This window comes from Mustelus asterias, chromosome 8 (assembly GCF_964213995.1).
Source record: "Mustelus asterias chromosome 8, sMusAst1.hap1.1, whole genome shotgun sequence".
In the NCBI taxonomy this organism is placed as follows: domain Eukaryota; kingdom Metazoa; phylum Chordata; class Chondrichthyes; order Carcharhiniformes; family Triakidae; genus Mustelus; species Mustelus asterias.
Genome location: NC_135808.1, coordinates 81,968,883 through 81,992,480, shown reverse-complemented (window position 1 = coordinate 81,992,480; position 23,598 = coordinate 81,968,883). Strand labels below are relative to the sequence as shown.

Here is a 23,598-nt window from a genome sequence, read left to right as displayed (position 1 = left end):
TACTCACATACTTCCTCTCCTGCCCCACCATCCCCCTTGAGAATGAAGATCTCTCTGTGATTCTGTGCACATTTTTAACTCCACTCTTCTAATGTAGTTCGGGCACTGAAAAAAAGCATGGTATGTTCTTCCACATTCACATTGGACGCATAGGGCTGGATTTTCGTGGAGTGGGGAAAACGCCACAGACATTTAAAAATGATGTCCAGGACCTGATTCCAGGATTTCCAACCACCAACCCTCCCCCCCTGCCCGCTCCATGGCCCTGCTCCTCCCAAACCCTTCATCACAGGATAAGACTGTGGATTGGTGCAGGTTACCAGACCATACCATGCATTCTTGACATGACTGACTCCATTGCAGGGCTAGGCATCTCTTAGCTCTCTACAGTTTTCATGGAATTGGGCCAGCTTTTCAAATACTTCTGATTCATGACCCTTCAGAGCTGTTATAAATCATAGTCTGGATGAGGGAACTTTGAATGATTCACAAGGACCATAGCCCCCATGCAAAGCTATGTGCTTCCACTCACATCCCTCACCCTATGGTCCCTCATATCTTCCATGCCAACCCATGCCCCTCCAACCCCCCCCTTCCCTCCTCCCCTCCTCCATTGCCTCTCAGATCCTCCATGCTGACCTATGGCAATTCCATGTTCATTCACCTAGTATACACTTTGTACTGAACCACTGAACCATAGAGTAACACTAATGTGTGTGAGGAAGTTTTGAAAAACAATCATTTATTAATCAAAGTTGCTTTTATTGCAGCCCTATATAAGTGTCAATCATCCAGACCCCTTAATGTACTATAGCAGAAACTAAAAACACTTGAAACCTCTCTGTCTTGTGTAAATAGCATTGTACAATTGACAGAATAGGTCACAGAGTAGGAACTGTCAATAAAACAATGTTTTCCCTTGCACAGAGCTGTTTCAACAGACAAAAGTATTCCTTGTCTTTTAGCCAAACCTGATTATGCATTCTTGGGTGAGAACCCAGACAACCATTAGTCTGTTGAAATAGCTGAGTCCAAGAGAAAGTATTGCTTGCTTGACAGCTCTTTCACTGTGATCTATTCTGTCAATTGTACAGTGCTTATTTGCACAAGCTAAAGATGTTTCAAGTGCTTGTAGTTTCTGCTGTTAAAGGGTGTTGACTATTGATACTATTATAGGCTGTAGGAAAAGCAATTTTTATGAATGGATGACTGTTATTTTGAAGATTTTTTTCATATTCACTGTTGTTATAATAGAGTTCATTGGTCTACACAGAGTGTTGTATTAGGATAATGAGCATGGAGGGTATGAGGGGAATTGATGGGGGAATAGATTGGCATGGAACATATAAAGGGTCACTGGGGACTGGGTGGTGACATGAATGGATCATGGGAAGTGCATGAGTGTGTGTGAGAGGTGAGAGCTAGAAGGTTGTCATGTATTCTATTGGTTTTATTATAACTGAGACAAAGTCCGAGAGCACCAAGGCAGGCCTTTTAAACATCCCACCATGGCACATGATAGCTTATAACTGCATCCAAACTCTTTCTGGGCACGGTGTGCCAAAAATAAAAATCCAGACCATATACTCAGAAGCAGAATATTTGCAGCTTGTTTCTCGTGCCCCTCACATCATAGGTGGGTCAAAGATCAGCAGAATAAATGTTGAAGCTTAAGATGCTGATTTGTTTCACACTAGAAGCACTGACATTTTATTCAGCAAACTCAAGAGAATCTCCACAACTATCTCATCAGTTGTGTGATTAATGGAATTTGATTTTCATTTTTTGCAGTCCATCAGGTAAGTGGTAGGCAGAGCAATCAGATGGAACCACCTGCAGATGTTGCTGAGAAGATGTCTCAGCTAGTTGATAATTTGGCTTCATTTACATTCAACTGCTGGGCTGCCCATACATTTCTAGTGCTAATTTGGCAGCTCACTATTTTAGTTGAGCAGGTTCAAATGGATCATTGACCATCCCCAAACAGAAAACAGAAAAAGAAAACCAGTTGAGAAAGCTGTATTAATTACCAACATAGGTTAATCCAAATCATAAACAAAGCTGAGATTTTTGTAAATAATTCACATCGTACATACTCATATAACATATGAACTTCATGATGTCATTGATACTGTAGTAATGGTGCAAAAATATTTTTTTCATTCAATTGATTAAGTTTAACCCGGTTATACTTGGGGATGGATAGCTCCAATGAGCAAATATTTTTCCTCCTCCTCTATTTTCTGTTGTGTATTCCTGTATGTACACAAACCAGGCAAACTGTCCAGTATTACCTTTACACATAATCAAGCAAGCTTCCCTTTGGTAGTCTAGAGCACAATACTGTTAGTATTGGATAAGAATACAAATGTGGAGTTGAAGATTAGCATGATTTTAAACATAAAGGTTGTTCTAAGTTTTTGGTTAGGATTTGATGGAGATTTCTTTCACTCCCAATATCTAAAAATACCTGCAATCCTGCAGACCCGGTCTGGTACACTCTTTCAATTGATAAAGAGTCCATTTAGAATAAATCACCTTTACAGAAAACCAATATAAGGGGTTGAATACATGTCTGGCAGCAATTGGGTTATTCTGAAAATGATTTAATTATTTTGATTGTTCAAGATGACCAATTTAGATGACGTTATTGATCTAGGCATGATTGGACTGAATAATGTTAGTACAGACAACCCATTTACCTATTTTGACCACAATTGTTATGTTGCATGGGAAAGAAAAGGAAATGCTTTACACTTTTCAATCTAATGCAAAACAAACACAAAAACAAAAAAATGAATGGTTGAATTATGTACAGACTGGATGAAATGTGGTTTATTACACTGGACTTTTGTGGATCAATGTATGCCGTTCTCTAGTGGTAACTATTAGATAAAGCATGGATGTCAAAAATCTTGGTCTATTACACGATTTAAGTTAGAAAATTAGTCAGAAGAAATACTATTTCAAGGCCAACATCCACACAGGTACAAACTGTTCAGGGATGTCCAGCTGTTTCTCTGCACAGATGATCTCCAGATCAGTTTTAGCTATGATGTCCCTCAGAATCTCAATATCCCGAATCACACTACTATCTGTTTGATCCAGAATGCATCCCTGACGACCAACATTATCTTTAATAATGATAACTCCATCATCCTTCAGGCTGTACTTGCATCTTATTAGGAATTCCATCAGATCCTTATCAGTTAAATGTCCTGCATTGGGAGGAAAGATATACTTAGAACCTGACCTTTTCAGATTTTAGATTGTGCTTATTGTTTTCCTCTCTGTTGTGAATCATGTTCAATATATTATCCCCACCAAGAAAGTAAAAAGCCAAGCTTATCCTTGACTGCTTCAAATATTGTTCTATAATATATTGTCTTGAGGTGCACAAAGATGGCATGAGTGCTCCTTCTTTTCCACCCAATAAGGAATAAATTGATCTTTCCGCTCGAGTCGCGCAGTGGGCCGGGAGTCATCAGCAGCAACTGCTTCGCAGGATTCCCGCTGGGTATCATGGGCTCTGTGCGTCTCCCAGCCTACGATTTCTGCCGACTGGGGGTGGAGTGGGGGAGGCGGGGGGGTCGGGGGGGGGGGGGGGCAGTATTGGGGGGCGGGGTGGTTGCGGGGCTGACGAGCGATCAGGCTGACCAGTGATCTGGAGGACAGCAACGGGGGTGGAGGGGGGGGGGGGGGGGGGCGTTCACTGCGCATGCACCAATCTCCGCTCTGACAGATGGGCGTTTGCACAGTGCCCTGCTCAGCACTATGCTGTCAGCCTCTTGAGCGGAAATAGGTCTCGCCCCCTACTTTTCAGAGGGAATCCCGCTAGGGCACTCTGTGATGCACAGAGTGTCGGAGATTCAGTCTGGAAATCACGCCAGAAAAGCGACGGGATTTACTCCTATTTTCCCACACATTGGGAAATTAGAATTTCTTTGGGAGAATCCCGGCCATCAACGCAAACTGTTCTTTGAGTTTCTATTAATTTTGGATCCTGTTATTTGCGCTATTCATTTTTCAATTTCAAGGTTGTGAATGTAGTCCAATCCATCACGCAAACCAATTTCCCATCCATTGACTCAGTCTACACTTCCCGTTGCCTCGGCAAAGCAGCCAGCATAATTAAGGACCCCACGCGCCCTGGACATTTTCTCTTACACCTTCGTCCGTTGGGAAAAAGATACAAAAGTCTGAGGTCATGTACCAACCGATTCAAGAACAGTTTCTTCCCTGCTGCCATCAGACTTTTGAATGGACCTATCTTGCATTAAATTGATCTTTTGTTACACCCTAGCTATGACTGTAACACTACATTCTGCACCTTCTCGTTTCCTTCTGTATGAACGGTATGCTTTGTCTGTATAGCGTGCAAGAAACAATTATTTTCACGATATACTAATACATGTGACAATAATAACTCAAATCAAATCAATTTGGCACTTCTTCAAATTTCAGCAAACATATTGGGAAAGTGTAAACTTGTGTGCACAACACACAAGACTGTCCATTAAATATAAATAGATGGAAAATCTGGCAATAATTTTTAAGTGGTAAAGTTATCAGCATAACAGTAGATTTATAACTGTTGTTACACTCTGCAATAGTCTAATCATGACTCACCCGTTACCCACTGAATCCAGATAACGTCATATTTTTTGATGGCTGGAGTGAAGTCTTGTAAGGTCGCGCAGAAATAATCCTTCACTTTTTGTACATCTTTTCCTATGTAGGAAAGAGCTTCAAATAAAAAGTTATCCATCATGTCCACAACATCAACAGAGGAGAAAACTGGAAGCAGGACACATCTGGTAACTCTGCCAATTCCACAGCCACAATCCAAGGCATATTCAGTATCAGCCTTTCCTGGGCCCTATAAAAATTGAATGTACATTATTAGTTTACAACAGATTGATATTGGGCAGCATATAGTCAGAGGCCGGAATGTTACCACCATTCATGCTGGCGGGATTTCTAACTCATTCAAAACCTATCTATTTGCATTGAGTTAAAACCAAACCCCATGCTCTTTTGTCAGTTGGCTACATAAATAAGGTCACACAAATCTCGCATAGGTCTGTTCTCCACTTTGATTGTTTTCTGCATCAAAATGAATATAGTTCAGGCTCTGGGAGCACAAAGATTGTCAATTATCCACCTTTCAAAGGTCTTTTGGCCTTTGAGGCTGATTCAACACAGCAGTCAACATTATTAATTCCTGGGCAGCAACTTTCTCTATGTGTGTTCAGTGGAAGATTAGCTGAAAATCAAGAAACATGACAGTTTTTGAATTTGAAAATACAGAGGTCATGTCATTGGCATAAAAAGAGAGCAAACATTAATGAATATTTTTGAATAATGTAAAACAATGTTACTCAAGAGGTGATTATGATGGAGGTTGCATCCATTGTTACCTTGAGGTAAGAAAGTAGGTTGATATTTTGAGTACAACCCATCATTTGAAGAAGAAAGCCTTGGCCTCTTACACTTTTGAACATTGATTGACTTGCTGTGCATATGCAGCAGTTTCTTTTAATGTTGTTATTATAATTGTCTTTTGTCTCTACATTGTCATTCTTTTTTATGAGCATGACATCCTTGTTCCCTAATCTCTGCACCTATAATTCTTAATGGTCTTATGTAAACTCCATGCAGTCAAGAAGGCAGATGAGCGACTGTTTATAATTTTTCTTGTTCTCAGTTGAGTCTTTGACATTCAAAAACCTACCACACTACAAAACGAACCACTGAGAACTCTACCACAGGTAGAGTTTATTTTTGCTCTTTATGGATTATGCACATTCATCCGTAAGGACATACCTAAAAGTGTCAGGTCATTCAGCCCCATTCAATGAGATCATGGCTGATCTGATCGTGGCTTCAACACTGCTTTCCTGCCTGCCCCCCCATAATCTTTGACTCCTTTGTATGCCAAAAATCTGTCTTACTCAGCTTTGAACATATTCAATGACCTGGCCTTCACTGCTCTTTTTGGTAGAGCATTCCAAAGATTGATAGCCCTCTGAGAGAAAAAATTTCTCCTCACCTCCATCTTAAATGGGAGACTACTTATTCGGAAACTGTTCTCACAATTCTAAATTCTCCCAGGAGGGGGAACATTCTCTCAACATCTATCCTGTCAGGCTTGCTCAGAATCTTATATGTTTCAATAAAGTCAACTGTCATTTGTCAAAACTAAAATGAAAATAGGTGCAACCTGCTCAAATTTTCCTCATAAGACAACCCCTCCATCCCAGGAATCAACCTCGTGAACCTTCTCTGAACTACTTCCAATGTAAGGAAATCCATCATTAAATGAGGTTAATAAGGGTTATGAAATATTTCCTTAAATATCTGTCATTTTTATCAATCCACATTAGTCAACTTTGTCTTCACACATCTGTAATTTCCTTTATTTAAGTGTCAGACACTAGTTTCAGATTCAAATTTTTCGCCCTCAAATTGGATGTGAAATTAAGCTTAAGTTTATTTATTAGTGTCACAAGTAGGCTTACATTAACACTGCAGTGAAGTTACTGTGAAAGTCCCCTAGTTGCCACAGTCCAGCATCTGTTTGAATACACTGGGGGAGAATTTAGTACAGCCAATGCACCGAACCAGCACGTCTTTCAGACTGTGGGAGGAAACCAGGGCACCCGGAGGAAATCCAGGCAGACATGGGGAGAACGGGCAGATTCTGCACAAACAGTGGCCCAAGCCAGGAATTGAACTCAGGTCCCTGGCGTTGTGAGGCAGCAGTGCTAACCATTGTGCCACAGTGCTGCCTGTCACAGTGCTGCTGCCTTGCCTAACCCACAGCATCAAGATTGCCTTGGTCAGTCACAATTATCAGTCTTTGTAACAACGATTACAATGAGCAATGTCTCCTTACATCCCATGATCTACCTGTGCCAATTGTCATCAATACGCAAATACACTCTTACCTATCACCATGTTATGATCAGTTTTCGGAGCGCTGCTCCTTCATCACATGGAGTGGATATCCATTCATCTGACGAAGGAGCAGCGCTCCGAAAGCTAATGGCATTTGCTACCAAATAAACCTGTTGGACTTTAACCTGGTGTTGTTAAAACTCTTACTGTGTTTACCCCAGTCCAACGGCGGCATCTCCACATCATGATCAGTTTTGCCCAGAGGATCCTTTATCATGAGATCACGAATAAATCCTGCTTCATTATACATTGCCAGGTCTAACATAGTCTGTTTCCTGGTCAGTTCCACAACATATTTTTCTAAGCAACAGTCCCAAATACTTTATATGAATACTTCATCAGGACGACTTTTGCAATTTGATTCACCCAATTTATATGAAGATTAAAATCACCCAGCATTATTGCAATACCTTTCTTCCCATTATTTTTTGATTTATACTCTGTCCTACAGTGCAGCTTCTGTAAGGATGCCTATAGACTACTACCATCAACTTCTTTCCCTTGTTACTTCTCACCTTCACCCAAACTGACACTTTTAAGAACATAAGAACATAAGAAATAGGAGCAGGAGTAGGCCATCTAGCCCCTCGAACCTGCCCCGCCATTCAATAAGATCATGGCTGATCTGAAGTGGATCAGTTCCACTTACCCGCCTGATCCCTATAACCCCTAATTCCCTTACCGATCAGGAATCCATCTATCCGTGATTTAAACATATTCAACGAGGTAGCCTCCACCACTTCAGTGGGCAGAGAATTCCAGAGATTCACCACCCTCTGAGAGAAGAAGTTCCTCCTCAACTCTGTCCTAAACTGACCCCCCGTTATTTTGAGGCTGTGCCCTCTAGTTCTAGTTTCCTTTCTAAGTGGAAAGACTCTCTCCACCTCTACCCTATCCAGCCCCTCCATTATCTTATAGGTCTCTATAAGATCCCCCCTCAGCCTTCTAAATTCCAACGAATACAAACCCAATCTGCTCAGTCTCTCCTCATAATCAACACCCCTCATCTCTGGTATCAACCTGGTGAACCTTCTCTGCACTCCCTCCAAGGCCAATATATCCTTCCGCAAATAAGGGGACCAATACTGCACACAGTATTCCAGCTGCGGCCTCACCAATGCCCTGTACAGATGCAGCAAGACATCTCTGCTTTTATATTCTATCCCCCTTGCGATATAGGCCAACATCCCATTTGCCTTCTTGATCACCTGTTGCACCTGCAGACTGGGTTTTTGCGTCTCATGCACAAGGACCCCCAGGTCCCCCTGCACAGCAGCATGTTGTAATTTCTTTCCATTTAGATAATAATCCAATTTGCTATTATTTCTGACTATTTTCTGACTATTTTATTGATCTCATCCTTTATTAACAGAGCTATTCTGGATGAGCACTTGGCACAGAATAACAGTCAGGGCTATGGGCCAAATGCTGACAGATGGGATTAGGTGAGAGTTCAGGTGTTTCTAATGTGTTGGTGCAGATCGATGGGCCCAAGAGCCTCTTCTGCACTCCATGATTCTATGATTCTATTCCGCCTCCTTTTCCATCTTTCCTATCATTCCGCCTCCTTTTCCTTCCTATCATAGTGAAATGTCAAATATTCCTGAATCTTCAGTTCCTAGCCTTGGTCAATTTACAACTATGTCACTGTAATGCTATCATATCATGACCATTTATTTCTATTTGTGCCATTAATTCATCTATTTTGTTTTGAGTGCTGTGTGCATTCAGATAAAGAGCCTTTACTTCTCTTTTTTTACCATTTCTCACTCTCTGACCCTGTTTTCCAGAGTGCTCTTATCATTCTGTCCCTTCCTATCACACTCTGGTTAACAGTACACAAATTGCTACCTTGCAATCTTGCTTACTCTTTAGTCTTCAACTTTCTAAATTTCCCCTCACCTGACATAGCACATAGTACCGCCTACTCACATGCTCCCCTCTCCACCCCTACCACCCCGACACACACACACACAAACCGATGCTTGCCACCCTGAAAATCTTGCCCTGGGTGTAGCTAGCCTGATTAAGTCAAGGTTTAAGTCTCTCAGGTGTGCCACAGGCTTAGTGTTTAGAATTGTGCATGCTATCAGTAGAAACCACTGATATGCTTCCCAGTGTGCAGCCATCTTATCTCTTACAACATTTGTCTTCAGGGTTATTTGGAGCTAACTGGGAAACATCCTAGCAACTACTGCAAAATCTACAGTCCCAGGATCCATTAGAGAGGCAGATTAACTGTCCAATCATCCTTGCTTACTGTGGTTCACAATAGCTCAAATATTAGATTACTGTGTCTGCCACAGATCATTAATTTGGCCCCAAAGTTCCAGATGTCCCACCTTGGGGTCTGTTCATCTCCTGCCATTACCCAAGAATGTTCCCAATGGTGGGGGAGTCCAGGACTGGGGGTCATAGTTTGAGGATAAGGGGTAAACCTTTTAGAACTGAGGTGAGGAGGAATCCACTACCGAGGGGGTGGTGAATGTGTGGAATTCACTAATACAGAATGTAGTTGAGGCCAAAACATTGTCTGAGTTCAAGAAGAAATTAAATATAGCTTTTGGGGCTAAAGGGATCAAGGAATATGGGAAGAAGGGGGGATCAGAATATTGAATTCAATGATCAGCCAGGATCAAAATTAGGGGCGGCACGGTAGCACAGTGGTTAGCACTGCTGCTTCACAGCTCCAGGGTCCCGGGTTCGATTCCCGGCTCGGGTCACTGTCTGTGTGGAGTTTGCACATTCTCCTCGTGTCTGCGTGGGTTTCCTCCGGGTGCTCCGGTTTCCTCCCACAGTCCAAAGATGTGCGGGTTAGGTTGATTGGCCAGGTTAGAAATTGCCCCTTAGAGTCCTGGGATGTGTAGGTTAGAGGGATTAGCGGGTAAATATGTGGGGGTAGGGCCTGGGTGGGATTGTGGTCGGTGCAGACTCGATGGGCCGAATGGCCTCCTTCTGCACTGTAGGGTTTCTAAAATAAATGGTGGAGCAGGCTTGAAGGGCTGAATGGCCTAGTCCTGCTTCTAGTTTCTATGATAGTTGCTGTGTGGTTTATTAACCAACTAGTAAGCCATCAATAGCTAGCTACTAGTAACTCATTATGACTGGCATGATGAGCAGCACAATTCCACTTTAATTTGTGTGTATCCACACCATCAGCCATGAAGATGGTGGCAACATTCTCACGCATATTGATAAAAAAAACAAATTATTGTATATATTATGGAACTGTGTTGCTCATAATGCACTCATTAACTTGCTCCTATTACCTGCTGCCCTGCCTTACCCACAGCATCAAGATTGCCTTGGTCAGTCACAATTATCAGTCTTTGTAACAACGATTACAATGAGCAATGTCTCCTTACATCCCATGATCTACCAGTGCCAATTGGCACCAATACGCAAATACACTTTTACCTATCACAACAGTGTTAGCATGACTCTTGCAATGATTTTTACCTCACTCCTCAAAATCACCTTGAAAAACCTCAAACCTCCATTCCCTTGTCTACATGCTGTTCTTGGTGATGGAATTTGTTGGTGTTACTTGCTTTACATGTATATTGATGCATCCCTACCGCCACACTAAGCTGGCACCTGCCCCCACTCCCTACCCCCCACCGCACCCCCCCCCCCCCCCACCCCCCAGCAAAATCCTTAAACATTGATTGGTTGATACCAATTCCTGTATGAGGAACAATTTCCTTTAACTTAATCTCAGCAAGATTGAAGCTATCACTCACTTAAATCTCTACGCCTTAGCTTTTAAATCTATTTATGTCCTCCAATGCCTAAATTGGCTGATCATGATTAAAAACAACCACTGTTTGATCACAAATTGCATTTCAAATCCCTGCTACCATGAATACACCTATTTTGACTTGCAACTATGCAACCATAAGCATCTGTACTTTATTCCCATTGCCACTGAAATGCTTCTTTATGCCTTTAGCACTTTAACACTGGCTTACTCCCAAAGTCCTCATGATTCCTTCACAAATTGCAACATTCAAAACTCCACTGCCAATACACAATTTCACATTAGGCTGTGTTGCCCTAATCTTACCACTCCCTTTGTCTCCCAATTCCTATATAATTTCGAAGTCTTTATCCTTATATGGCCTCATCCCAGCCTACCTCTTCATTCTCCCTATTTTCCAATTTGCACTCTTTGCTTTCTGGATTCCTTTAGAGCTCCCACCTCTCTCTGTCTTGAGCCTTCAGTCATTTCAGCAATGTTCCGGAATTCTCTCCCTCAACTCCCACTTTTCCTGCACCGCTCCAAATGCCTGTTTAAAACCTATCTTTGGGCACCAACAACTAACTTATTTTTGAGCTAACTTATTATATCAAAAATGCTATAAAAATGCACAATATCTTTGTTCTTGCTCCATAAAGAGCAAAGCAAATTCAATCCATCCAATTATCAGTCCACTCTAAACCAACAACAAAGTGACAGAAGGTGTCTTCAACAGTGCCATTAAAGCAGCACTTACTCACCAATAATCTGCTCACTGATATTCAGTTTGGGTTCCACCAGGGCAACTTGGCTCAAGACCGCATTATAGCTTTGTTCCATATGTAATCGAAACAGCTGAATTCCAGAGACAAAGTGAGAGTGATTGCTCTTTACCTCAGGGATTTGACTGAGCGTGGAATCAAGGAGCCCTAATAAAACTCTCCACTGGCTGGATTCATGTAATGCACAAAGGAAGATGATTGTGGTTGGTGCATGTCATTCACCTTAGCCCTAGGACACAGCTGCAAGAGTTCCTCAGAGTAATGTCCTTGGTCCACCTATCTTCAGCTGCTTCTTCAATGATCTTCCCTCCAAAATAAAATCAGACCTTGGGATCTTCGCTGTGGAGTGCAGTGTTTCATATTATTTGCAGCTCCTTAGATAATGAAGTAGTCCGTAAGCACATTCAGCAAGACCTGGACAGCATTCAGGCTGTAGAAATTAAAATTAATGCCACACAAGTGCCAGGTTATCTCCAAGAAAGAGTCTAACCATCTCCCTTTGGCATTCAGTGGCGTTACCATTGCAGAATCCCACACCATCGATACCTTTGGTGTCACCTTTGACCAAAAAAGTAACTGCACCAGCCACATAAATACTGTGGCTACAAGAACAGGTCAAAGGCTGGGTATTCTCTGGTGAGTAACTTGTCTCCTTACCCCCTCCTCTAAAACCTTCCTATCATTGACAAAGCCGCAATGAGGAGTGAAATTAAATACCCTCCACTTGACCGAATGAGTGCAACTCTAACAATATTCAGGAAGCTCAAATCATTCAGAACTAAGCAATCTGTTTGATTGGCATCCCATTCACCACACTAAGCATTCACACCCTCCAGTGTTGGCACACAGTGGTGGCAATGTGCACCATCTACAAGATGCACTGCAGCAACTTGCCAAAGCTCCTTTGATAGCACCTTCCAAACCTGTGACCTCAACCACCTAGAAGGACAAGGGCAGCTGGCAAGTTTCCCTCTGAGTCACACATCATCCTGACTTAGAAATATATTGCTGTTCCTTCATTGTTGTTGATTCAAAGTCCTGGAGTTCTCTACCTGTTAACACTGTGGGAATGGAGTCTCACCACATGGACTGCATGGTTCATGCAGGAAGTTTAATCACATAATCAAGGACAATTAAGAATGGGCGATAAATGCTGGCTTTACCAATGATTCCCACATTCAATTAATGCATGAAAAGAGACTGAGCCCAGATGCTGATGGCAATTTATTCAGCATTGGGCATCACAGCTAAGTCTGATGCATTCTTCACACACATACAGATTTGGTTTGATTTCCAGCAATGGAGAATGGAAATGTTGGCTGATTTAGGCTTGCCTAAAGCTAACTCAATCCAGATTGATATTGAAACTAGGACCTTCCTGGCATGATTTCAAACTTTTTGAGAAGTTTTCAAAACTTTGTGCTCTATTCCCTAACCCTGTCATACCTCATTTACATAAACTTGGAGTTTTGCCATATTTATTTTTATGCTTTAACAATGCTCTCTTTTGGCATACATTTTTCACAGTATCTGTTAACTATCTGTAGCTGCAGCTTTGGACTTACTCCTACAAACTTCCTTAGAAACACACTGGAGGACTCCACATCTATGCTGTTGAGTTCCAAAAAGTCTCCCATCATACCCTCCTCTGTTGCTGGCACCTCTTCATAGAAACATCTAGCTCTGGCGTAGAACTGCATTTCACCATTAATAACTTCACTTGTCAAAGTGAACAGTTTCACTGAAAGAAAATACAAAAAATATAAATTATGTTTTATATGAAAAGAAACTGAACTGTTTACCAGTCTTGTAATTTAACATGCATACTCTTCATTTGCTCATTTTTCAGCCTCCGTCAGAGCATCGTTGCAGGAAACGGTTTTAATGTCACAATACTCGTCCAAATAATTTGCCATTCAATTTTATAATGAAACGTTGCCAGCCAAAAACTGAGTGCAGGTTACTTTTTTGAGGGTTATTTATTAAATTAGCCATCATCCTGAAGTTGCCATGCCTAATAATACATTTATGTCATGTATTTAAAAGAGTGTAAAATTATGCTGAACTACACATCACACCCTATCAGTTAAACCAAACTTTTTGGCTTGCAGCAAAGATAATAGCACTTTATTTTCCAGTGAAAATGGCTGGGAACTTGGCTATTAGTTAAATGAGTTGGATTTTTGGACAAGAAGATATACGATGTAGTTGCAAATAATTGAAAGCATTACTGTCCCCTTAGTTTGAATCAAGATTGAATGCTTGGTGTTTAATAGTTACGGAGAAAAGACATTCAAAGTTTAGCATTTGGCAAGTTGTTTGGCAGTGATTTATCACCCTGCACCTCCATCTCCACATGTCTGTTTTTGTAAGGATGGCGTTTTCCTGAGCTCGTTTTTAGAGCTTTTGTTTTTTTCTCCATGTGCGAGCAGGCAGAATCTGCCATCAAAGTAGAATCAGACCATCAATCCATACTGCAGCGCCATGTGAAGTCATCCAGCTGGAGTTGCTGTTCCTACACACAGTTTTTTTTAACAAAGTGAACAAAACAAACTCAGCTTTTCATACATATATTATGTTGTGATGTCCCTCTTTTCAGTCGTTTCAGTTGGAAGTGAAAGGTTCTAAGTTGTCCCAAAGGGAGCGAGACCATGTAATTTTGGTATTGATTCTAAAGCTGGTTGAATACAGGCACAATATTAATATATCAGTGCTCCAGTGTTAAGATGTGGATTGCATCCATAATTCTGCATAAGGCAATCCAGTTACTATTCTTGACCATGTTGTCAGGATAGAGATGCTAAATGGATACCAGATGTTCTAGTGCATCTAGTAAAAATTAATTCCAAGCAGGATTTTCAGAGGCCTTGGAACAGCCCCTGTCTACCACCTCGTTCAATAAATGGTTCATTGCCTGACCCAGAAAGACAAAACACAGGGGATGAAATTGTATAAAATGGAAAGTAGGAATGACAAAAAGAGCAGGCACAATTGTTAATATTATCACACCATGAGCCTATTCAAATGAATTCTAAATGCTAAGTCCAGTGTAACTTATCCAACACTGGCATTATTTAAAGGATTTTAGGAAGGGGTTTTGAAGTAAAGGTTTCTGTATGGGCAGTGCTTTTTTTTTCAATGCTTCAAAAGAATTACTATTACAATAATGGTAGGGATCCAAGTTCTGTCACTATCTAGGAATGTATAATTTTGACAGTCTGTTTCCTAAATATGTCCTATTAAAACTCTTTCACAAATACTCTTATTTATTGCAGAAATTCTATGAAGGAAGCTCAAAACCCCTAGTTACATTTAATGGGCACTGTGTCCTTTGGATATTTCAGCAGACTTTGGAACAGCCTACTTTGCTTCCCCCAGGTTTTCAAACTTGTATCTGAAGGAAATAAAAGGTCTGCAAAAGGAATTACAAGGATCACCAGGTTTATGTCCCTCTGTCGTTAGCTTTATATAAAGTTACATAGAGCCGACAGAGGGAAACAATCATCAATGCCAGTGTTTATGCTCCACATCAGTTTCCCACCTCTTCATCTAACTCCATCAGCATATCCTTCATTTCTCTCTCATGTGCTTACTTAGTTTCCTTTTGAATGCTATTCACCTCAGATAATCCTTGCGGTAGAGGTTCCATATTCTTACCATCCTTTGGATAAAGTCATTTATTCTGAATTACCTCTTAGACCTATAACATTTTTGCACCTTCTCCAGTGTCAGGATGTGCCTGTCAGGATGGGCAGGATTTTCTGGTCCCACCGTCCCCGCCACAATCATCCAACCCCACCAAAACTCAATGGACCTTTGGCTGGCTCACTGCATCCACCAGAATGGGTCCAATCATTGAAGGGCCAGAAAAGCTTGTTTTTTTTTTATGATATGGAGACCAGAACTATGCACAATACTCAAAACATGGTCTAATGAAGGCTCAGCACGTGATTGACTTCTTTGCTTTTTGATTTGGTGGCACCAGTGGTTAGAACTGTTGTCTCACAGCACCAGAGACCTGGGTTCGATTCCTGGCTTGGGTCACGGTCTGTGTGGAGTCTGCATGTTCTCCCCGTGTCTGCGCGGGTTTCCTCCGGGTGCTCTGGTTTCCTTCCACAGTCCAAAAAATGTGCAGGTTAGGTGGATTGGCCATGCTAAATTCTCCCTCAGTGTACCCGAACAGGCGTCGGAGTGTGGCGACTAGGGGATTTTCACAGTAACTTCATTGCAGTGTTAATATAAGCCTACTTGTGACTAATAAATAAACTTTAAAACTTTAACTATAAATGAACCCTAGTACGTGGTTTACTTTTTTTTACTCAATATTAACCTTTCTCCCAATTTGGTGTTTTCAGTAAATTTTGAAATTGTATTTCGGATTATTAAGTTCAAATTGCTTGTGTAACTTGTGTAGTCTACCAGTGTTTTATATAACTGAAGCATGACTTCTACCCCCTAGTATTCCAGTCCTCCAAATAAGCACCACGGCAGGTTCTCCGCAATGGATGAACCAAACTATTTAAATGTCCATTGACTTTGGCAGGACCAGAGGGTCTCGCCAGCCTGGGGGGAGGGAGGGCGGAAGGGAGGAAGGGAGTGAGGATGTACCTGTTTGTGACATTCAAAAGATTGATGTACATGAACGGGGCGGCACAGTGGTTAGCACTACTGCCTCATAGCCCCTGGGACCCGGGTTCAATTCCCGGCTTGGGTAAAGTAAGTAAAGTTTATTTATTAGTTACAAGTAAGGCTTACATTAACAATGCAATTAAGTTACTGTGAAATTCTCCTAGTCGCCACACTCCGGCACCTGTTTGGGTCAATGCACCTAACCAGGACAACTTTCAGACTGTGGGAGGAAACCGGAGCACCTGGAGGAAACCCATGCAGACACGGGGAGAACGTGCAAACTCCACACAGGCAGTGACCCAAGTCAGGAATCAAACCCGAGTCTCTGGCACTGTGAGACAGCAGTGTTGACCACTGTGCCACCCATTCACTATCTCTGTGGAGTTTGCACATTCTCCCTGTGTCTGCATGGATTTCCTCAGGGTGCTCCAGTTTCCTCCCACAGTCCAAAGATGTTATGGTTAGGTGGATTGACCATGCTAAATTGCCCCTTGGTGTCAATGGAATAGCTAGGGTAAATGCATGGGGTTAAGGGATAGGGTCTGGGTGAAATTGTGGTCATTGCAGACTCGATGGGCCGAATGGCCTTCTGCTCTGTGGGATCCTATGAACCCCAAATTTTCTTTGATCTCCACTGTTTCTAGCTTTTCACCATTTAGAAAGTACTCCAACATTTGCTCTTTCACTTAATCCAGGAATACCTCTCTATAATTTTTGTTTCATCTACACTGTTTATAATACTGTCTATCTTTCTGTCATTGGCAAATTTGGAAATGTGACTTTCTATCCTATTATCTATGTTGTAAATAAATACAGTAAATAGTTGACGCCCCAACACTCAAATTCTTATGGGACACCACTAACCATATGTTTCCAGTTAAAGCCTACTGTGTGTCTCCTGCCACTCAGTCAACTTCGAAACCAGGTCAATAATTTGCCTTTGATTCCATGAGCATGAACTTTAGTTAAAAACCTCTAGTGCAGAGCTTTATCAAATGCCTTCTGAAAATCCATATAAATAGCCATTTTTTTGTGCACTATTTTAGTCACCTCTTCAAAAAATTTAATCAGGTTCATCAGACATAACTTACCCTGTACAAACCCATGCTGGCTCTCTCTGATCAGCTGAAAATGTTCAAAGTGTTCAGTCACCCTATTCTTAATTGTGGACCTCTAATAATTTCCTGACAACAGAGGTTAAGCTAATTGATCTAGAATTCCTTGGTTTTCCTCTGGAGCTGGAATGTGTACACTACTAGAGTATGAGCAAATGCAATAAAAACATGAATAGATTATGTGAAGGCTCAGCATTGGTCTGTAGTGAAGTGGAAGAATTGGCAGACTTTGTGCATATATTCTTGGTTCATCTACCTGTTAAATGTTATTATTTGGTAGATTTACCTTAGCAGCATTCTTAAGGTTTTCCACATCTGTTCCCAGATTAGTTGTAATATACTCAGCACTGTTCCTGGCTACCACCTTCTGTCGAGCATCTCGTGCTGTTGTCCTCTGGACATGGACAAAATAATAGATGTCTTCAAAGTTTTGAAAGGATTTGAGAAGATAAATAAAGATTATTTCTACTAATCAATGAATCAGCAACAGGGGGCTGTAAATGAAGGATTGGCACAGGAAGCATAAAGGGAGATGTTGGGGAAACTAAATTCACCCTAACAGTTACTCAATTCTAACATGTAAGGCCAGAAGTAGCTATTAAAGCCAGCTCAATTGCAACATTGAGAGATTTTGGTTAACTCTCGAAGAGGAAAAAAAATTAAAGGTGCACAAAAGGATGAAAGAAATTGGAACAGAGTAAGTCGCTGAATTTTGAAGCTCGCCTCTACACACGTGATCAGCTGAATGGCCTCCTTTTGGGCATAAATTGCTGCTACATATTTCCTGGTGACAAGGTTGCATCAGTTGTTGCAAGTAACCAAATAGGAAGTAAATGTGCAGGAAGTAAAACATTCAGGGATAGATAGCTTACGAGCAGAATTTAAATTAGTGCATTACTTCACATCACTTTGATGACTCATGAAATGATATTATAAATCATATATCACATTCCCAGTACTGAGTATTTGCCTTTTTTAAAAACCCCAGCTTCTTTTCTCATCAGTCCTGTGATTGACAAGTGCAAACATTCAAGGGCATCCAAGTGCATACTGCCAAGCAGCTGGAGTTTAACAGTAAAAACCACACAATGTATTAGAACAGAGCTCTGGTAATCTTCTTGTTCTTAGGATATTGGGACAGGATCATCTGGAACTGAGTGTCCTTCCTAGACAAAGTCCATTAATTAGTATTTCAAAAAGTAAAGCGTTATAATTCATTTGAGACTGATTAAGTAATGAGTCTACAAACCCTACTATTCCAGTTCTAATAAAAAGCTTGTTGTGTGATGGATAATCCTTTCATCTCTACCTTCTGGTTTCTGTCATACTCTTTCTTACTTTTCTCTCTTTATTTGTCACAGACAAAATTTGTGTTTCTTATATTACCCATGATCAATATGTTTGTATGTAAGAGTTATGTGTTTTCTTACTCATGGAGTGTGTCCCAATTAAATAATTCAACAGCAAGCTTTTATGAGTTCAAATATAAAGAATAGTATTTATGATCACACACTTACCATTAAATGATGTAATATTTCACTCATTCATCACACACATTCAGATTAATTGCAGATGAAGGTTATATACTGCAACAGCTTTTAGTTATCTTATGTTAGTCTCTTTCATGACAGGCCTTTGTATTTGCAGTGCAGGTCTAATGAAGTGAAGGATTATCAGTAAGCTGTGAGGTCTCTTGTAGTTGAATTTTCTGGAGGTTGGTTCTCAGATGAACTCGAAGTTGGAACATATAGGGGGTGTCCTCCCCTTTTCAAGATATTGCTGCCTATTACATTAGCTACTTGTATGACTTGAATTTTCTCTCTGCAAGCAGTTTTTTGCTGATTTAAGAAGACAAACAAAATGGTTTCCTCATCATATGACTTCCTCAAATTCAAAGTGCTTTTTCCAAACAAAGAATGTGTGTTGATTAAACATCCTGTGTTGGCATTTGATACTTTGAGAGTTTGAGACAACCAGTTTATTTTTGTTTGAATGATCCATTCAATTGATAATACCTCTTTGAATTGTTTCAAGAAAGAGATACAATAGCAATCTGGAAGATTCCTTTTGTTCCCTCTTCAAATAGGAGAGTGGTTTCAATCTGCAAAAACAGTCAAGTGTCCCTCGGGCAGCTATCTTTTGCAGCCCTTTGTTCAGTTTTAAAAGTAATGACTGAAGGTCCATAATATGCTAGAGCATGACATATTCCTATAATTTGGTCATTGCTTCTCTTGTTCCAAATAAGCCAGCTTACAAGCCCTTATAATTTTTCTTTTCTCTGTATAGCCACTGTGTTGAAATCAGAATTTATCCCTCCATCTCTTATTCTAACTCTTCCTTTCCCAGAATTTTGCAAATCATTATCTTCCTTGGGTTTCCCTTCTTCCGAAAATATACAGATTCTAAAACCCAAGATGGTGAGCTGCTACTATTTCTTAAGATAAAGATTTTATCTTAATCTTTATCTTAAGATTTCTTAAGATAAAGAAAATTACCATAGATGCTGGAATCTGAAACAAAAACAGAAAATGCTGGAAAATCTCAGCAGGTCTGACAGCATCTGTGGGGAGAGAAGAGAGGGTTCTCTTTATCTGGATGCTGTCAGACCCGCTGAGATTTTCCAGCATTTTCTGTTTTTGCTATTATTTCTTGTTGTCTCTAATTGTTTTCCCACAATTTTCAAATGTAGTGAGCCATGTAATGTGGTGAGCCTTGGTCCCTCATCTCCATTTGCTAAAGCATTATCTTTGTAATGGATAAAGTTGTAATTCAGCAGAGACTATTATGAATGTTTTCAGAGACTTCCATATCTAACCCCCCCTATACATTTCAAATCACATATGCTGCATATGAATGGCTAGTTCAGATAATGACTGAAACAAGTGTATTTAGTGTTCCACGAGGAGGTCAGCAAGCAAAGGACATAATTGAAAATAGCATTGGTATTGACAAGAGGCTGTTAAATAAACTACACAATTCATAATGGGAATGAACTATAATATATATATAGAAGTTATGTTAATGTTATGTAATTCACAATAAAGGGAAACAACCTATCAGTACAATCTGGTTCACATGGTATCATAGGACTACAGTACATTCTTATGTTTCAATAGTTTGCACCACATGCTGCAGTCGCAGGTGTCTGCTGTTGGTAGTGTTCAATCCTGCTGCCTAATTTGGCCAAACTGGCAAAAGCATTTTTCATAAATAACAGAGCATAGTAAGGCAGTAAGTATCCATTGAGGGGTTCAATGCTGTCACAAGTTTTATCCTGTGCTTGCTTCAGCCATGGCTCAGTTGGTACTACCCTCACTGCTGGTTCAGGTTTAAGATTCCAGGTTTAGGTTCTGCTCTATGGTTTAAACACAAAAATCAAGCCTGACACTCCAGTGCAGTACTGAAAGGGTGCTGCATTGTTGGAGGTGCTGTCCTTCATAGAATCATAGAATCCCTACAGTGCAGAAGGAGGCCACTTGGCCCATCGAGTCTGCACCAACCACAATCCCACCCAGGCCCTATCCCATAACTCCATTTTATTTACCCTGCTTGTTCCCCTGACACTAAGAAGCAATTTACTATGGCCACTCAACCTAACCCGCACATCTTTGGACTGTGGGAGGAAACCGGATCACCCAGAGGAAACCCACACAGACACGGGGAGAAGGTGCAAACTCTGCACAGACAGTGACCCGAAGCTGGAATTGAACCCGGATCCCTGGCACTGATGATCTGAGATCAGATGATTCAGATGAAATGTTAAACCATTGCTTGCTTGAGTGGATGTATAAGATCCCATGGCACAATCTTGAAGAAGAGCATGGTGTTTATCTCTGCTTTTCATTGCCAATATTTATTTCTGAATCAACATAATCAGAAACAGATTATCTGACCATTATCACATGGTGTGTGCAAATTAGATGCCCCATTTCCTATATTACTACAGTGACTATACTTTAAAAGTGCTTTATTGGTGGTAAGGTGCTTTCAGATGTCTGCTGATTGTTTATCAATTCATTCACAGGATGTGGGCATTGGGGGTAGGGCCAGCAAAACTGGGGCCATTTAAGGGTCAGCCACTTTGCTTTGTGCCTGGAGTCACATGTAGGCCAGACCCCAGGTAGGGACGGCAGATTTCCTTCCCCAAAGGAAATTAGTGAACCAGATGGATTTTTACGACTATTGCCAATAGTTTCATGGCCATTAGATATTTTTAATTCCAGGTTTATTTATTGAATTCAAATTTTACCTTCTGCCTTGGTGGCATGCAAACTGGGGTCCCCAGAGTGTTCCCTTGGGTTACTGGATTACTCGTCCAGTTTCCTTCCTTCTCCACTGGCTTTTTCATGCAGGTGTTAAGGGACTTTTGATCAATGCCACTTTTTATTGGAAGAAAAAGTAAACGATTCTGAATTTGCGGGTTATTTGCTTCAAATACACTCCTAAGGAGTTGTTGCCATACCTATTATAAGCCTTTTTTAAACAGCTTATCTGAGTCAGTGGTCATTTCTCTTAAAATGACAAGATCCTCAGTAATTTAAATTTTAATCTGTCGTATTCTGGATAATACATTCGATATTATTAGATGGGTGAATTTGATTCCGGATATTGGTCAATTTTTATCCCGCAATCAAGGTCACAGAACACTTTGGCTGGTCATTAACACATTGCAGTTTATGGGAGCTTGCTGTGCGCCAAATTGGCTGCCGAGTTTCCTGCATTCCAACTTCATTGGCTGTAAAACGCGTTGAGACGCCCGGCGGTAGACAAAGGCGTTATATAGATGCAAGTTTTAAATTTACGATCGGGCGGCATTTCGCTTGAATATGCGATGATAAAATCTGGCCAAATTAAATGAATTCCAGGGATCAGAAATCCGTTTAGCGCCTGTTTAACCAATGTTGAGTTTAAGATTAAGGTTAAGCGGTAAACATATCTTTACTGGGATAATTTCACTCACGTAACCTTTTATAGTTAGCTGGATAATCATTATATATTGATAACTGGAGCGATCACTCCAAACTCACCCAAAGGCAATTGTTCCAAGAGAAAGAGGTAACTCGAAAAGAAGTCACTCCTGATGGTTTTATGCAGGAAGAAAGACATGCTGTTGCGGCACATATGGTCGTCAGTTCTGTCCCACCGCGATTTAAAAGCATAGTGGGCTTTTTTCCATTCTACCTTTTCTTCCATTGTATCTGAGAGTTTCTAAGGTAAGCGGATTTCCTCTCTCACTTTCTCTCGGAGTGGATAGTTTGCCACCGTTTATTCCGGTGATTCAAAGATTCCACGCTGCGACCCTCCGGGATCTCTGCTTCTAACAGCTTGGCTCTGAGACTCAGAGATCAGGCTCTGTTCCACTAGCAGGTGCTGAAAATGCGCCTCCCTCTGTATCACAGCCCTCCTAACCAACCAGATCCATGTACTGTCAGCTGTACTTACATTGATCTTCCTGGACACTTTAAATGCTTGTGTTATATTTAAAAAAACCTTTAGAAAAACTTCACTGCATGTAAATGCGGATTTTAGTGCATGTTGCTCTGAAACCCTACACAGTTCAAACACCCTTACACAAGGTCAGCAGGAAAAATGAGGCCCGGTGAGATGTGAGTGAACACGAGCTCAGTTTACTCCAGTTGCTATCTTGATGCATGCCAGCGACGCACTGAAACAGGACATATATCTCTGCGCGACTGACAGATTTCCCTTCCTCCTTTGGTTGACCCCAAATGAATGAGGTCGTAAAATGTTAAGGGAGCAAATAGTTTGAGATGGGAATATTATAAAACCATAGGGAGAAAGTGCATGTTGGGGGGGAGGAGGGGGAAGGGAAATATGTAAGGCAGAAGGACCAAAGATATGGCAGGTTGAAAAGTTACTTCACGAGAGGGATAAGAGTTAACAAGAGGACAACTTAAGAAATACCTGAAGTTAAGAATGTTTCACACATGGATTTTGATCACTCGAGCCCAACTAACTCTCCCATCTAAACACCTTTATTACATTTTGTACAACCCAGTGTTTTGTCTCAACCACCCTGTCTGGCAGATTATTCCAGAACTTTATTATTATTTGAGTAAATCCATTTCTCCTGTGGTGGCATGAAAAGATAAGCCCATCAAACTCGCTAAATAACCGAAGTAGGCAATTGTCACAAAAGCATGCCAAATAATTATTTTGATCCACCAGCTGGAGCCCGAATTGAACTTTTTAAAACAGAGGCTGGTAGCAGGATTTTATGGCCTTGTTCATCCTGAAACCGTAAAATCCCGTCAGCAGGTCTTTCCTCCCACCCACTCTGATTCCCATGGTGGGCGGAATGGTAAAATTTCAGCCTAAAAGTGTAACTTGATCAGGCAGCCGGATGGCTACC

At 41.0% G+C, this 23,598-nt stretch overlaps 1 protein-coding gene across 1 annotated transcript; it reads right to left on the bottom strand.

Annotated features, from left to right (window-relative positions):
* Window positions 1-2,003: 2,003 nt before the first annotated feature.
* ntmt2 (N-terminal Xaa-Pro-Lys N-methyltransferase) lies at window positions 2,004-22,902 on the bottom strand. The gene is made up of 4 exons (XM_078218354.1): window positions 22,253-22,902; window positions 13,047-13,222; window positions 4,630-4,879; window positions 2,004-3,218 (listed from the first exon to the last, which is right to left on the bottom strand). Exons 1-4 carry the CDS (start codon window positions 22,416-22,418, stop codon window positions 2,962-2,964), a joined length of 849 nt encoding a protein of 282 aa, XP_078074480.1. The 5' UTR covers window positions 22,419-22,902; the 3' UTR covers window positions 2,004-2,961.
* Window positions 22,903-23,598: the final 696 nt, after the last annotated feature.